The following is a 16,014-nucleotide window of genomic DNA, read 5'->3' as shown; positions in this document are numbered from 1 at the left end:
CCCAGTGGCTTTGGTGGGAGAGCTGGATCTGAAGTAAGCATAGGTCACATCTTCCCCCAGGGTGTACTGGCAGCAATCCCTGGTGGGAAGTGGGGCTGGAAATGGAGGGGCTAGAGCCAGAGTCAGGTGTGAACCAGGGCTTGTCCTATGCTCAGTGGTCAACCCTTGCCCTATGAAGAGCAGAGGCAGGTCCCAAGGTGCTGAAGCAGAAGCCCTGAGGTTGGGTCTGAGCTGGTTCTATTCCTTCTAAGTGTGTGATCTACCCCTCCCAGCATCAGCACCTTCACTCTAGAGGAGCAGTGCTGAGTGAGAAGGGCCGGACTGGATGCCAGGTGCAGGTTGGGGCAAGTACTGGAGTGATCCCAACACATCAGAGTTCCAGGCCACTCATGATCCACTGCCTCCATAAGCTCCATCAATAGCCTCCCTTGCCCTATTCAGATGCAGTGCTGGGTCCAAACCCACTCCTTCCCCCTAACTGCACACTCTCCTTGGCAATGGCAGCCTTCACCCTAGTGGGGAGCTGCACTAGAGCTAGTAGTGCTGGAGCAGGTGCTCAGCATGGGGCAGGGCACAAGGTGGGAGACAGAGGTTGTGGGAAACCAGTCAGAGCCCCAGGCAGTTTCATTCTGTTTCCTCCCCCTTGTCCTTGGGAGTAAACAACCATGTGTACACCCCTCACAAGTGGAGTCTAGGTTTCTTACAGCTCTGCTGGTAGTCCCACTGGCTTTCAAACCAGCTAAGAGGTCTTGTCTTCCCAGTGTCAGCCCCCAGGACTGCAGTGCCCAATGTGGGTCAAACCCCTCACTCCCCAGGGAGGACCTCCAAGCCCATCTAATTCCCTGCCTCTTGTGTGTCCCCTCCAACAGACACAGGTACCAACCTAATCGCTCTTTCTCTTCCCTTCCTACCTGACTCTGTGTGGATCTTTCTTTACAATTTTGGCTGCAGAAGAGTCTTTCTGCCAGTCTCCAGTTTGTTTTCAGTGAGAGTTGCTCCACATGTAGATGTATTTTTGATGTGTTCATAGAGGGAGATGAGCTCACATCCTCCTACTTCACCATCTTGATCTCCCTCATCTTGTACGTTTCTTGTCATTTTATATTAAGTTTTTTTACTGCCTCTCAAATGTTTTTGTGTTATGTAGTGTAAGGTGGGAGTTTAGCTTCTTGTTTACCCATAGAACCATCCCATATTAAATGTTTCCTACAGAAACAGTCCATTTTTCCTTTACTCCCTTTTTTATGTAGTACTAGTTTTCTATTTCTATTTCCATCTTATTTTTCTGAATATTTATATCCCATTATAAGCACACATAAGTGCTTTTGGGAAAAGTTGAGATATAAATATAATTTTTAAAATAAACTGTTAAATTTGTCACCTATATGTTTGGTACTATGCCACATACTGTGTATAATACAAAAATGTAAGAAATATTCCCTACCTCAAAAAGCTCCCAATATACTTAAGAACATTGGTCTACTGTACAAGAAACAAACAAAATCATGCACAATAACAGAGAAATGATAGATTCTGGTATAACACACAGGATAATCTAGTACTGTGTGTTCAGAAGGAAATATAATGAGAAAAATAGGACCCATAGTAATGTTTAATAAATTAATTGTAACAGACATGGGGAAATATCAATGACCAGTGTTCCTAACTTATTTTATTTTATTTTTTACAGTGGAATCATATCTGACCTTTTTCCTGGAGTCCAAATTCCAGAACATGATTATGGTATATTGCAGTCAACAATTATAGATGTCATGAAGAGACAAAATCTTCAGCCTGAGACATGTATGGTTAAAAAAGTGATACAGTTCTATGAAACCATGCTAGTAAGGCATGGTGTTATGTTAGTAGGGCCAACAGGAGGTGGCAAGACCACAGTTTACCAAATACTAGCAGAAACTTTAGGGAATTTGAGAAAACTTGGTGTAGACAATCCCTTTTACCAATCCGTTAAAACATATGTTCTTAATCCTAAATCAATTACAATGGGTGAATTATATGGTGAAGTTAATAGCATAACCTTAGAGTGGAAAGATGGTTTGATGGCACTAAGTATCCGAGCAGCTGTGAATGATACTTCAGAAGACCATAAATGGATCATCAGTGATGGGCCAGTAGATGCTCTTTGGATTGAAAATATGAATACAGTCCTGGATGATAACAAGATGCTTTGCCTGGCTAACAGTGAGAGGATTAAACTCACACCTCAAATCCACATGCTTTTTGAGGTAAATTGCATATTCCTTACTGTGGAGTGAAATCGTTCATTAGATTAGCATACCATCATTAATTTTTTTCTCTTACTGATGTACCATTGACTACCTGTAAGGCCTACCATGGTGTTTTGTTTACATACTAAATATTTACCAAATTGTCCTTTTATAATAGATTGTCCATTCTGACAACCAAAGTCTCTTAAATGTTTCTGTCTCTCTATAAACAGGAAATACAATAAATTCTAGCTTCCCAAGCACTTGTTTTTTTTCCTTTGGAGGCAGTAAATATATATATATTTTTTTTAAGATGAATAAATCATCCCTCTGTGGTATGAATATTTGGTGATGGGATTGGAAAAGGAATGTGGGCCAAATACAGCTACAAAATATTATGGAAGATATCACCCCTGCTGTATTCATTCATCAAACATTAATTGAATACCTACTATGTCCTGGGTATTAGGCTAGGTATTGGATATAAGAATGAAAAAGATAAGAAGAAAAACAAAAAGAAGGGAAAAGAAATACTTATACCTTCCCATAAGGATTTGACAGTATCCTTCTATATTTTTTTTTCTCCTTACACCTCACTTAACTTTTCTTCTCCATTTTTAATCACTTATAGCTCCCCCAATCTCTTCCACACAAAGCCTTAACAGTGTTAAACTTTAAATGTGTGATTCCTTAACGTTGAATCTAGAGGAATAAGGAAGTATCATGCTAGCCATTTCCTGTTCAACGTTTTTCAATTTTAGGTGCAAGATCTAAAGGTTGCCTCTCCTGCAACAGTCAGTAGATGTGGGATGGTGTTTGTGGATCCTGAAGAACTGAAGTGGATGCCTTATGTTAAAACCTGGATGAAGAGTGTTTCTAAAAAAGTAAGTGCAATCAGACCCTCCCCACTGTCTCCATCTGTCAGGGCTCACCCTTCCCTCGAGTGCCCAGATAGCAATTGGTTAACACCTCACTGTGCTTGATTGAGGGAATCCCAGCATTGTACATAGCTCTCTCCCCAGAATTCTTGGGATCTTCCAGGAAGGTTGTGTACTTCCCAAAGCTATCCTCACTTTTTGTTACCCTGCCTGGTTTCTCTCCAGACTGGTTTCTCTCAAATATAAACACTTCCTTGAGTTTCCCCAAACACAGGTAGAACAACCTGGGGCATTAAAAAAAAGGCTTTGCAGGAGGCTTGAGATAATGAGAGGGAAGTACCTGGAAGGAAAAGAACAGTAAATCCAAGCATTGTTACAGTTTTTAGATTTTAGGAATCCCTAACACCTCTGAGAGCCAAGAAGAAGAGAAAAACTGTTTACCTCCCACCCAACCTTAGGTCGATTACCAAAGACAAATTCTAACCTCAGAGGTACCATTCCACCCAAAGTGAAGGAAAGCTTTTACATTATTATTCAGAACAACTCAGTTCCATATTATCTTCTGTGCCCTCTGCATTCTAAAATAGGGTTTCTCTTTACCTTAACAAGCGATGTTTTTTTCTTTTTGAGATTTCATTCTTTTTTTTTTTTTTGCGGTACCCAGGCCTCTCACTGTTGTGGCCTCTCCCGTTGCGGAGCACAGGCTCTGGAGGCGCAGGCTCAGCGGCCATGGCTCACGGGCCCAGCCGCTCCACGGCATGTGGGATCTTCCCAGATTGGGGCACGAACCCACATCCCCTGCATCGGCAGGAGGACTCTCAACCACTGCGCCACGAGGGAAGCCCTGAGATTTCATTCTTTTTTATTGCTGAGTGGTATTCCATTGTCTATATATACCACTTCTCCTTTATCCACTCATCTTGTTCGTTTTTTTTATTATTATTATTATTTATTTATTTATTTATTTTTGCTGTGTTGGGTCTTCATTTCTGTGTGAGGGCTTTTGCTAGTTGTGGCAAGCAGGGGCCACTCTTCATCACGGTGCACCGGCCTCTCACTATCGCGGCCTCTCTTGTTGTGGAGCACAGGCTCCAGATGCTCAGGCTCAGTAGTTGTGACTCACGGGCCTAGTGGCTCTGTGGCATGTGGGATCTTCCCAGACCAGGGCTTGAACCCGTGTCCCCTGCATTAGCAGGCAGATTCTCAACCACTGCGCCACCAGGGAAGCCCTGTTCCTTTGTTTTTTTTACTTGGGGTAGAGTTGCTTTACAATGTTGTGTTAGTTTCTTCTGTACAACAAAATGAATCAACTATATGTATACATATATCCCCTCTCTCTTGGACCTCCCTCCCACCCACTCCCATCCCACCCATCTAGGTCACCCAGAGCACCAAGCTGAGCTCCCTGTGCTATATAGCAAGTTCCCACTAGCTATCTATTTTACACATGGTAGTGTATATATGTCAATCCTAATCTCCCAATTCATCCCATTTCCCCCTTCCTCACCATGTCCACATGTCCATTTTCTATGTCTGCTTGTCTATTCCTACCCTGCAAATTGGTTCATCTAATGGATAAAGAAGATGTGGTACATATATACAATGGAATATTACCCAGCCATAAAAAGGAACAAAATTCAGTCATTTGTAGAGATGTGGATGGACCTAGAGTCTGTCATACAGAGTGAAGTAAGTCAGAAAGAGAAAAACAAGTATCATATTTTAATGCATATATGTGGAACAATCTTTGTAAGTGTTTTGCTCCATCTCATCTCAAGAAGGCCACTTCAAGAAAGCCATCTTCTTTCTGCATCTCCCCCTCCAAAAATGAATCAGAAAACTATTGTTTTCCTTATTCTTAGGCAACAACATTTTAATAATATTGTGGTAAACTCTCTGAGTACCTTATTTTTTTTAATTTCTTATTGGAGTATAGTTGATTTATAATGTTGTGTTAGTTTCAGGTGTACAGCAAAGTGAACAGAGTACCTTATTAAAGACAGTAATTCTCAGAATTGAGACTTTATCATGGGCTGCCAAAAGATGTTAAACATTTCTGAATTCACTCTTTTAATAGACTTTATTATTTAGAGCAGCTTAAGGTTTATAGAAAAATTTAACAGAAAGTATAGAGAGTTGTCGTATAATTTCCCTCCTCCAAATAGTTTCCCCTGTTATTAACATTTTGCATTGGTGTGGTACATTTGTTAAAACTGATGAACCAGTATGGATGAACCATACAGTCTTATGAACTAAAGTCCATAGTTTACATTATGGTTCTCTTTTGTGTTGTACAATTCTATGAGTTTTGATAAATAAATAATATCATGTATAATATCATACAGAATAGTTTCACTGCCTTAAAAATCTGTGCTCTACCTATTCACACATCCACACCCTCTCAACCCCTGGCACCACTGATTGTTTTTACTGTCTCCATAGTTTTACCTTTTCCAGAACATCATATAGCTGGAATTATACAGTATGTAGCTTTTTCAGATTGACTTCTTTCACTTAATAGTATGTATTTACGATTCCTCCATGTCTTTCTGTGGCTTGATAGCTTATTTTTTTAGCACTGGATTAATACTCCACTGTATGGATTTACCAAGTTTATCCACTCACCTACTGAAAGACATCTCAAAGTTTCCAAGTTTTAGCAATTATGAATAAAGCTCCTATAAAGATTCATGTGCAGGTATTTGTGTAGACATAAGATTTCAACTCATTTGGGTAGATATCCAGGACTGTGATTTCTGGATCATATGATAAAACTATGTTTACCTTTGTAAGAAACTGTTAGTCTGTCTTCCAACATGGCTGTACCATTTTGTATTCCCACCAGCAATAAATGAGAGTTCTTGTTGTTCCACATCCTCACCAGAATGTGGTGGTGTGGTATTTTAGATTTTAGCCATTCTAATAGGTATGTAGCAGTATCTCATTGTGGTTTCACTGTGCAGTTTTCTAATATGTTGAGTGTCTCTTCATATGTTTATTTGCCATCCATATTTCTTTGATGATGTTTCCAAATCTTTTGCCCACTTTTTATTAGATTGTATGTTTTTTTTTCCACAGATGTCAATGACTACGCATTGTGCTTTATTTTTATTTATTTATTTATTTTTGCCTGCGTTGGGTCTTTGTTGCTACACATGGGCTTTCTCTAGTTGCGGTGAGCAAGGGCTACTATTGGTTGCAGTGCACAGGCTTCTCATTGCAGTGGCTTCTCTTTTTGCAGAGCACAGGCTCTATGTGCACGGGCTTTAGTACTTGTGGCATGCAGGCTCAGTAGTTGTGGCTCACAGGCTCTAGAGCGCAGGCTAGGTAGTTGTGGCACAATGGGCTTTGTTGCTCTGCGGCATGTGGGATCTCCCTGGACCAGGGATCGAGCCCGTGTCCCCTGCATTGGCAGGCAGATTCTTAACCACTGCACCACCAGGGAAGTCCAGGTTATATGTTTTCTTATTATTGAGTTTTGGGAGTTCTTTATATATGTTGGATACAAGTTATTTATCAGATATGTGTTTTGCAAGTATATTTTCCAAGTCTGGCTTGTCTTTTCATTCTCTTAACAATATCTTTCACAACACACACATTTTTAATTTTAATGATCTAACTTATCAATTTTTCTTTCATGGATTGTGCTTTTGGTGTTATATCTAAAAACTCACTTCCAAACCTAAGGTCACCTAAATATTTTCCTCTGTTTTCTTCTAAGAGTTTTATAGTTTTACAGTTTACATTTAGGTTTATGATCCATTTTGAGTTAATTTTTGTGAAAGGCATAGTATCAATTCAATGTCTGGATTTTCTCTATCCTTTTTTTTTGCATGTGGATGTCCAATTCTAGCACCATTGTTGAAAACACTGTCCCTTCTCCATTGGATTGCCTTTGTTCCTTTGTCAAAGATCACTTGACTATATTTGTATGAGTCTATTTATGGGCTCTCTATTTTGTTCCATTAATGTCTATTTTTTTTTGCCAATATCACACTGTCTTGACTACTGTAGCTTTACCGTAAGTCTTGTCAGGTAGTGTCATTCCTTTGACTTTGTTCTCCAATATTGTGTTCACTATTCTGGGTCTTTTCCCTCGCCATATAAACTTAAGACTCAGTTTGTTGATATCCACAAAGTAACTTACTGGTATTTTGATTCAGATTGCATCAAATCTATAGATCACATTAGGAATAACTAACATATTCACAATATTGGGTCTTTTTATGCATGCACATGAGCTGTCTCTTAATTTACTTAGATGTTCTTTGCTTTCTTTCATCAGAATCTTGTTGTTTTCCTCATATAGATCTTGGAAATATTTTGTTAAAAATATACCTAAGTATTTTATTTTGGGGTGCTAATATAAATGGTGTTATATTTTCAAATTCTAATTATTCATTGCTGGTATATAGGAAAGTAATTGACTTTTGTATATTTACATTGTATCCTACAGCTTTGCTGTAACTACTTATTAGTTCCAGGAACTTTTGGTCAATTGTTTGGGATTTTCTATGTAGATAATTGTTTCATCTGTAAACAAAGACAATTTTTTTTTCTTTCTTCCCAATCTGTATACATTTTTTCCCTTTTATTCTCCTATCGCATTAGCTAAGACTTTCAGTACAATGTTAAAAAAAGTGGTGAGGGAGCAACATTTTTTTTTTTAAATCTTTGGGAATCAGTCCTTTATCTTACATAGATATTTAAAATGTTTCTCTTTATACTTCTTCTTTTTCATTGTTCTTAATTATGAGAGAGATCATCAATAGAGATGACTACATGAAATATATGTTGACAGTTTAACAAATGATTATAAAATAAACACCTCTGTACCCATTACCAGATCAAGATGTAGGACATTATCAGTGACCCAGAATCTCCCCCATGTGTCCCTCCCAAGTCATAGAAGGGTTTTCCTTAATTTAACTTGTTTCATATCTTGTGATGCTTATACCCTTTAGTCTAAAAGTTACAGGATATATTGCAACATACAAGTTTGAACCAAACCTTTTTTTTTTTTTTTTTTTTTTTTTTTGCGGTGCACGGGCCTCTCACTGTTGTGGCCTCTCCCGTTGCGGAGCACAGGCTCCGGACGCGCAGGCTCAGCAGCCATGGCTCACGGGCCCAGCTGCTCCGCGGCATGTGGGATCCTCCCGGACCGGGGCACGAACCCGTGTCCCCTGCATCGGCAGGCAGACTCTCAACCACTGCGCCACCAGGGAAGCCCTGAACCAACACTTTTTAAACTTAATTATATATTTTATCTGGTCTTGCTAAAATATTATTTGTTTGTTTGATTTTTCAGCTGAATGAAGAAACTCAAGAATATATATTGAATCTTTTCCATCGTTATGTTGATGACGGTTTAAATTTTATCAATAAGAAATGCAACCAAGCAATCCCACAAGTGGACATCAGCAAAGTTACTACGCTCTGTTGCTTATTGGAGTCTTTGATACTTGGGAAAGATGGAGTTAATTTGACAATGGTAGGAAAAGTTTTCTTACTGCTATAAAACTAGGAAAATGTGATTATTGTATAGATGCTCTGCAAATAAACAACTCCAAACTTTCTGTCATATGATTATTTAATTTTCAAGTTAATTTTCTAGGGGACTAATGACTATGAATAGATTCATACACTCTCAGATTTGGAAGGAATTTAGACTATAGATTACTCCGCTACTCAATATTTAAACTTCCTTACAGTATAACATAATCGCAGTGTGTGTCTACTTAAATACCTTCATGCAGTCATAAACATAGTTATAACAGTTGAAAGACAACCTTGAGCTTTTGTTCTACATGCTCCTTGCCATTCATTTTCTCATCAGAGTATTTAAATATATACTATATAAAACATCACTCTGTGCACCATTGAATGAAATATAAGAAACATACAATGTGCCCTTTTAAAAATGCATAATTCTAAACAAAACAGTCTTTAGACTTTGCAATTTAAGATTCTTTTTATGTTAGCATATGAAATATTAAAATTCTTTCCCTTTGTTCTTTCAGGAGCAAACAAAACTGAACACTTTACTGTGTCAGACTTTTGTATTCTGTTACTTATGGTCTTTAGGTGGGAATCTAACTGAAAACTACTGGGATTCTTTTGATACATTTATTAGAACACAATTTGAAGATAATCCTGATGCCAGGGTAAGAGCCAAATAAAGTTAATTTTAACATAATAACTCTGAATCATTAAAATTAAATTTCAAGACTAAAACTTTAAAAGCCTTGGTCCTACTATAAATTCTTCATGTAAAAGCGTTTCTAAGATTATTCACTTTCTTAAACTATAGGTAACGTTTATTGTATTAAAATTTTTAGGAGTTCTCTCCTGGCCATATGAAGAAAGTAAGGTATAAAAGTGTATAAAAACTCCCTACTATTAGCAAAAACATTGAATTTTAGTTAGTAAACTTATTTTTTCACAGTGTTATGGTTTAGCAATTCTGAAGCTACTTTCTGTATGTTCTAAAATTGAGCAAATGAATCAATATATTGAAGATAATGGCAACGAGGTTTCTCACTGTTAAGAGAAGGGACTTACAAATATGGAAGAGAAAGATTAGAATACACCTTGTGTTATTGGATTGGAATTATAGGTTTTGGTACTCATGGAATATATATATATATATATATATATATATATATATATATATATATATATATATGGGTCTATACATCCATCCATACATAAATTTCTTACTTCTGTCTGCTGAGAGGAACTAGAAGGAATGACACCTCAATAGCAATGAGCATACTTAGTTACTGATTTCTAAACACTATTCTCCATGAAAGAGAACCAAAGCACCTTAGTGAAACAGCTGATTCCAGTACTGAAGCAGGGAAAGTTCGAAGAGCCCAGAATATGTTTTGTCAGATAGTGAAGAAGTGCTTGAAGAACAATGGCACATGTCAAAAGAGCACAGGAGAAGATTTTTCACTATGTATTCAGTTTTTTTAATAGTAATATCCTGTTATCTATTACTCTGTACAGCTGCTGTTGGATTTTTGTTTCTTGCCTTACTAAATGGCCAGACAGCCACGTAATAGTAGCCAGAACTCAATGAGTGTTATAGATTCTTCTTTCTTTACTGACCTAAGTGAATGGATTTTTTCTTCTAATTATTTTTTTCAAATATTTCCTCTTCTCTTCTTCCTTGTTGCCTCTGAATAACTCAGGTTCTTTTCATTTCTTTTCTGGGTTGTTAAAATAGCCTATTTATTATTCCCTTGCTTTTGGTCCAGTCCTGTCTAATTCACCTATACACCATTGTTTTTTAGAATTACAGGTTACAGTCTATTAATTGGTCATGAAATCAGTTGAAAGACTATTAACCCAATTTTTAAAAATGAAATATCCACTATCACAACTTTTAGTCAACACTATATTGGTGATCCTAGCCAGTGCAATAAGGCAAAGAAAAAATAAATAAACTTTAGAAAGGAAATGAAACTGTCATTATTTGCAGAAAACATAACTGAATATGTAGAAAATCCTAAAGTTTTTTTAAAAATAGAATAGAATATAAAATAGAGTGATAGTTGGGTGAATATTATACATATTTGAACACATATATATATATGTATGTACCATGTCACCATGTCAAATTGAGTCACTGTCAAGTGTGCTTGAAACACCACTGCTCTGTACAGCTGCCAGAATGAACTTTCTGAAATGTGATCTGATCAGTCACCCACCTACTTAGAATCCTTCACTGAACTCTTGCTGCAAGCTCTTTAATAAATGACATTGTTATAATTTAGCCCCATCTGTGTTTCCAGACTTATCTCTTATAGTCCCCAACATGCATGCCACTTTCCATGGCTTCCAGACCTGTTTTCTGAGCCTGAACCCTGACTCCTTCTTCCCCATCCCCATCTCATCCCTTCTTTGCCTTGCTTGAAGGACAAAGACTGACTCTTGCTTGTCCTTCAAATCTAAGTTGTAGCATCACCACCCCTTAGAAGCCCTCCTAAATCTCTAGCCACCACTATAACTCTCCTGAAAGTAGAAATGAGGCATCTCTCCTTTGTGAGTGTACTAAACTCCACTATAACCCTTATTTCTCCATGAGTGTTAACTAATGTGCTTGTGTCCCCCAGGTAGATTACAAGGTCATTGAAGGCAGAGGTTGGGTCTCATTCAGCATTTTCCCCTAACACCAAACACAGTATTTGAATGGAGTAAGCCCCTGAATGTTGGATTGAATTGAAAATGATTTACAATTCTAATATGGGGTTTTGATATAGTTAATATATCAGATTTTTACTGTACTGCATTGCATGATTAAGCTTAAAGAATTAGACTCTGATCTTAAACAACTACTTTTCCACAAAGGAACAAAAATCCAAATCCATCCATGTTCTATGACTGCCTTTGTTTCTATGCAAATATTTCTGTTGCCATGTGTCAATCCTATTGAAAGTGGTGTTTAATTTTATACTCTAGCTTCCCAGTTCTGGTGATCTGTGGAGTATCCACATGGACTTCGACACCAAACGGCTGGATCCCTGGGAACAAATCATACCCACCTTCAAGTACAGCCGAGATATTCCGTTTTTTGAGATGCTTGTCCCTACAGCTGACACAGTGCGCTTTGGGTATCTAATGGAAAAACTACTGGCGGTCAGGCATTCAGTGCTGTTTACCGGAATGACGGGAGTTGGCAAGGTAGGAAGCCTACATCAAGCAAGAAGTCCTGTCCAAAACAAGGGCACGATGAACTTAGAATTGTAAGCTCCGTAAATAATACCTTATTTCTCAGGGGAATTTCTTTTGAATTTTGATCATTTTTTCAGGAAGAATGTGACTGTGCTGAATCTATATTGACTCCACAGTTTGCCACTTTCTGAACAAATCCTGGGTGTCAATAATATATATAAACCAGAGAACCCTGTGGACCAATCTTCTGTGTTTGGGGGGGGTGGGAATTTGTCAAGGCAGTTTGTGTCCCCAATGGACTATTGATGAAGGTCAGTCTGTCCCCTCCTGCCCATTTACTTCTACCCAACACAGCGATGGTGTTTAGATAAAGTGGAGTATAGAGGAAAATGCTGATTGTTTGGTCTTCTTGGTTTTGGGGGGAATCCATATAAACAGACACTCACTGTTTCCCCTCTAAATTATTTCTGAGTTTCTAAATCTTACTATCAAATTGACTTGGATAGTAACCAAGATGGTTTTTGGTATGATCCTAAAATAAAAAGTTTTGCTGAGATAGAGCTAATTAGGATATTTCTTTGGCTCTGATAAATATCATTAAATGGAATCTCCAGGAAGAGAAAGGCAGATATTTCAATCTGGCTCTAACCTCTGTCCTTTTCTGTCCTGTTTCTTACTCATTGTTCTGGAATATTACTGATATAGACAATTGAAAGATTTTATATTGAATGCGAAATCAATTAACATTTTTTTTATTTTAAAGTCTGTTATTACAAAAGGACTGCTAAATAGAATTCAGGAATCAGCTGGCTATGTTCCTGTTTATCTAAATTTTTCTGCTCAGACTTCATCTGCAAGAACACAAGAGATCATTGAATCAAAACTGGAAAGGAAAAGAAAAAATATTCTAGGTAAGAATTATCCTTGTCATTTGTCTCACACAAATTAATTATTAAATGCTAATAAGTCACATAAACCGTGCATGTAATAAAATTACAATTGGATATTCTCTTTGCTTAATTTATTTGTAAAGGTAATTCTGTTAATGGTATTCTTTCCTGGGTATAGATCTAGATATCTTACTGTTAGCAAGCAGGTAGTTTATTTCTATCACCACCTTCAACTCAAAGCATCTTCAATCTCTGCCTCTCCAAGGCTCTCCCTGTCTCCACTCATGCCATGCTTTCAAACCTGCATTGATTTCCCTTTATTTGAAACAAACAAACAGGGGCTTCCCTGGTGGCACAGTGGTTAGAAGTCCACCTGCCAATGCAGGGGACACGGGTTTGAGAGACTGGGAAGATCCCACATGCCGCGGAGCAACTAGGTCCATGCACCATGACTGCTGAGCATGCACTCTGGGACCCGCGAACCACAACTACTGAGCCCCCGTGCCACAGCTACTGAAGCCTGTGTGCCTGGAGCCCATGCTCTGCAGCAGGAGAGGCCACCACAATGTGAAGCCCGTGCACCGCAACGAAGAGTAGCCCCTGCTCGCAGCAGCTAGCGAAAGCCCGCGCACAGCATCAAAGACCCAATGCAGCCAAAAATTTAAAAAAAAAACTCTTTATGTCTGGCGCACTGACTTATCTGAACTCAGTAGGGAATAAGCATGAAACTGTTTTGGTGTTTCCTTCAGTCAGCGCTTTCCGCCAAGCTTTGTGGGATCTCTCTCACCCTGCCTTATTAACCACTTAGATAAATACCATAACCTTCTGGTCACTTGCAATTTTGAGTCTGGTCCAATGTAAAGGTTCAATCCAAACCCAAAATTTATTTTTGTCTTTTTTTTGTTTTTGAAGTATAGTTGATTTACAATGTTGTGTTAATTTCTGCTGTACCGCAAAGTGATTCCGTTATATACATATATACAGTTTTTATATTCTTTTCCATTATGGTTTATCCCAGGAGATTTGATATAGTTCCCTGTGCTCTACAGTACGACCTTGTTGTTAATCAGTCCAAACGCAATTTAAAGCTCTTCCTCTCCTCTGCTGTAAGCCAGGTTTGTGGCTGGAGGTGCTGGAGGTGAAGAGGGATATGGGGGCTCTTTTACTCTCCCCACCCTCCCTCTAGGAGGCTCTAGTGTATCTGGATGGGAGGAGAAGGGAAGGACAAGGTTCTCCCTAACTGAAGTTTAGGTGGGCCTCTGTGGATTGCCCCTGCTTCTCCGTTGGCCTGATGGTTGTCCACGCTCTCGACGTGGCAGGCTTCCAGGAGCAGGTTTTCTCAGGGCCTCCCAGAAGAATTGCGCACAGGCCAAGCATTGACCTTCCCACTGGAAGGTTCCCTGATGTTGGGAATCACGGTCTCAGCCCCACTTGGTCCCACCCTCCAGTGGCACATCCTGCAGCCTCCTGCTGCTGGGGTCCACTTGCCCAGCCCACAGCCCTCCTGGGTGGAGCACTAGGCAGAGCTCAGGCCCAGCTACCTCCCACATTGTCTATCATCTCACAGACCCTGTCATGCCAGCTGCTTTCCTAGCCCCTCTCTGTTACCCTTTTCCTGCTCAGGTAGGCGCAGGGCAAAGGAAGCCAGTCTTTCTGGTGGGGGCCCCAAATTTTTATGAATAGTACTCGTAGCACGCCTCCCCACCCCTGATCTGCTACTTGGCTTCCAGAGGCCAGAAGATGAAGTGGGGCACTGAGTTTGCCTCGTTTTCTTTGGAATTTTCACATGCTGGATGCCAGCGTGGTGGAGTCACTTCCTCTTCTTAAGTTATTCTCTCTTCTGTGTTATCACTCTTTTTTTTCTTCTGAATGTATATACTGACTTTCTCTAAGTTAAATATGCCATTGTACAGCTCCACTGCACTGGCTTTCCCTTTGATGTAATAAGGATGTTTTGAATATCCTGTCCTGTTTTCCCTGTAGGGGGTGGTGGGATGGCATTTATGTAAGGAAACTTTTGGGATTCTTCTGCTTCCTCCTGTGAAAAGGAAATGACTTTACTCACCCCAGGCCCAGGCCACACTGTTGGTGAGGGCAGTGGGAGTGGCTGGGATTGAGGAAGGTCAACTGAAGTGCTAATATCCACAGCTTCGTGTAGGAGCCTGGATGGGGCCAGAGGGAGATCTCTCGTCCTCAAGACAAGACTCTGCTTGGGACCCTTCTCACTCTAAAAAACTTAGCTCATTATGACCTGTACAGTGTTCACTGAGTCCAAAGCCTTACCTAAGTCTCGTCTTACGTTTACCAAGGGCAAATAATAATTCTTAAATTCATGTTGTTTCCTAGGAGCACCAGGAAACAAACGAATTGTGATTTTTGTTGACGATTTAAACATGCCCAGACTGGATCGCTATGGCTCTCAACCTCCCATTGAATTACTTCGGCAATATCAAGATTTTGGTGGATTTTATGACAGAAACAAACTCTTTTGGAAAGACATACAGGTTACCTTAGGTTTTAAATTACTTTGCATGTTTCAGTTTAAATGGCAGTGAAATATGGTGTATTCATTTGCTAGGGTTGCCATAACAAAGTACCATAGACTGGGTGACTCAAACTATAGAAATTTATTTTCTCACAGTTCTAGAAGGCAGAAGTCCAAGATCAAGATGTCAGTAGGGTTGGTTTATTCTGAGGCCTCTCTCCTTGGCTTATAGAGGGCCATGTTCTCCCTATGTCTTCTTATGATTTTCTCCCTGTATCCATGTCCAAACCGTCTCTTCTTGTAAGGACACCAGTCATATTGGATTAGGACCCACCATAGTGACCTCATGTTAACTAAATTACCTCTTTAAATACCCTACCTCCAAATACAGTCACATTGTGGGTTACGGGGAGTTAGGGCTTCAACACATGATTGGCCAAGAGGAGGCAGAAAAGGACACATAATTCAGCCCATGACATATGGCCTCTGCATTTCTTGTGTGTAACTCAATTCATTCAGTCTGTATTGGCTTCTTGCCATGCTTGATTCATGAGATTTATAGACAACTGAGACAGCCCCGGTCTCCTGGAGGGCTCAGCTTTGGAGGATGGATGAACATGTGTTTATAATGTAGGTTGATAAGTGGAAAGAGACTGGAGGGGAGCAGGGGTGGGCACTGGGTTGATGATGAGGGAATCCTTCCCAGAAGAGGTGATGTCAGAACAGGATTTTGCAGGCAGGGCAGGGCAAAGCAAGGAAAGGGAGTTATTTACATCTCAAAGCAAGTAATGTGAGACACCATGGGGGTGTGGAATGTGAGCAGCAAAGCAGCAGGACATGCAAAGGTCAGCCCA

The 16,014-nt window shown here is 39.5% G+C and overlaps 1 protein-coding gene across 1 annotated transcript in view; it reads left to right on the top strand.

Moving 5' to 3' along the window:
• DNAH6 (dynein axonemal heavy chain 6) overlaps positions 1 to 16,014 on the top strand; it is a 299,272-nt gene that overhangs the window by 147,149 nt on the left and 136,109 nt on the right. Inside the window, exons 33-39 of the mRNA XM_065890616.1 lie at positions 1,691 to 2,246; positions 2,990 to 3,112; positions 8,415 to 8,597; positions 9,127 to 9,270; positions 11,573 to 11,794; positions 12,549 to 12,696; positions 15,022 to 15,179. Coding sequence (XP_065746688.1) covers positions 1,691 to 2,246; positions 2,990 to 3,112; positions 8,415 to 8,597; positions 9,127 to 9,270; positions 11,573 to 11,794; positions 12,549 to 12,696; positions 15,022 to 15,179 — 1,534 coding nt within the window. The remainder of the gene's footprint in view (positions 1 to 1,690; positions 2,247 to 2,989; positions 3,113 to 8,414; positions 8,598 to 9,126; positions 9,271 to 11,572; positions 11,795 to 12,548; positions 12,697 to 15,021; positions 15,180 to 16,014) is intronic.

The sequence above is a fragment of the Phocoena phocoena genome, chromosome 14 (assembly GCF_963924675.1).
Source record: "Phocoena phocoena chromosome 14, mPhoPho1.1, whole genome shotgun sequence".
NCBI lineage: Eukaryota > Metazoa > Chordata > Mammalia > Artiodactyla > Phocoenidae > Phocoena > Phocoena phocoena.
This window is presented reverse-complemented; position numbering and strand designations above follow the sequence as displayed.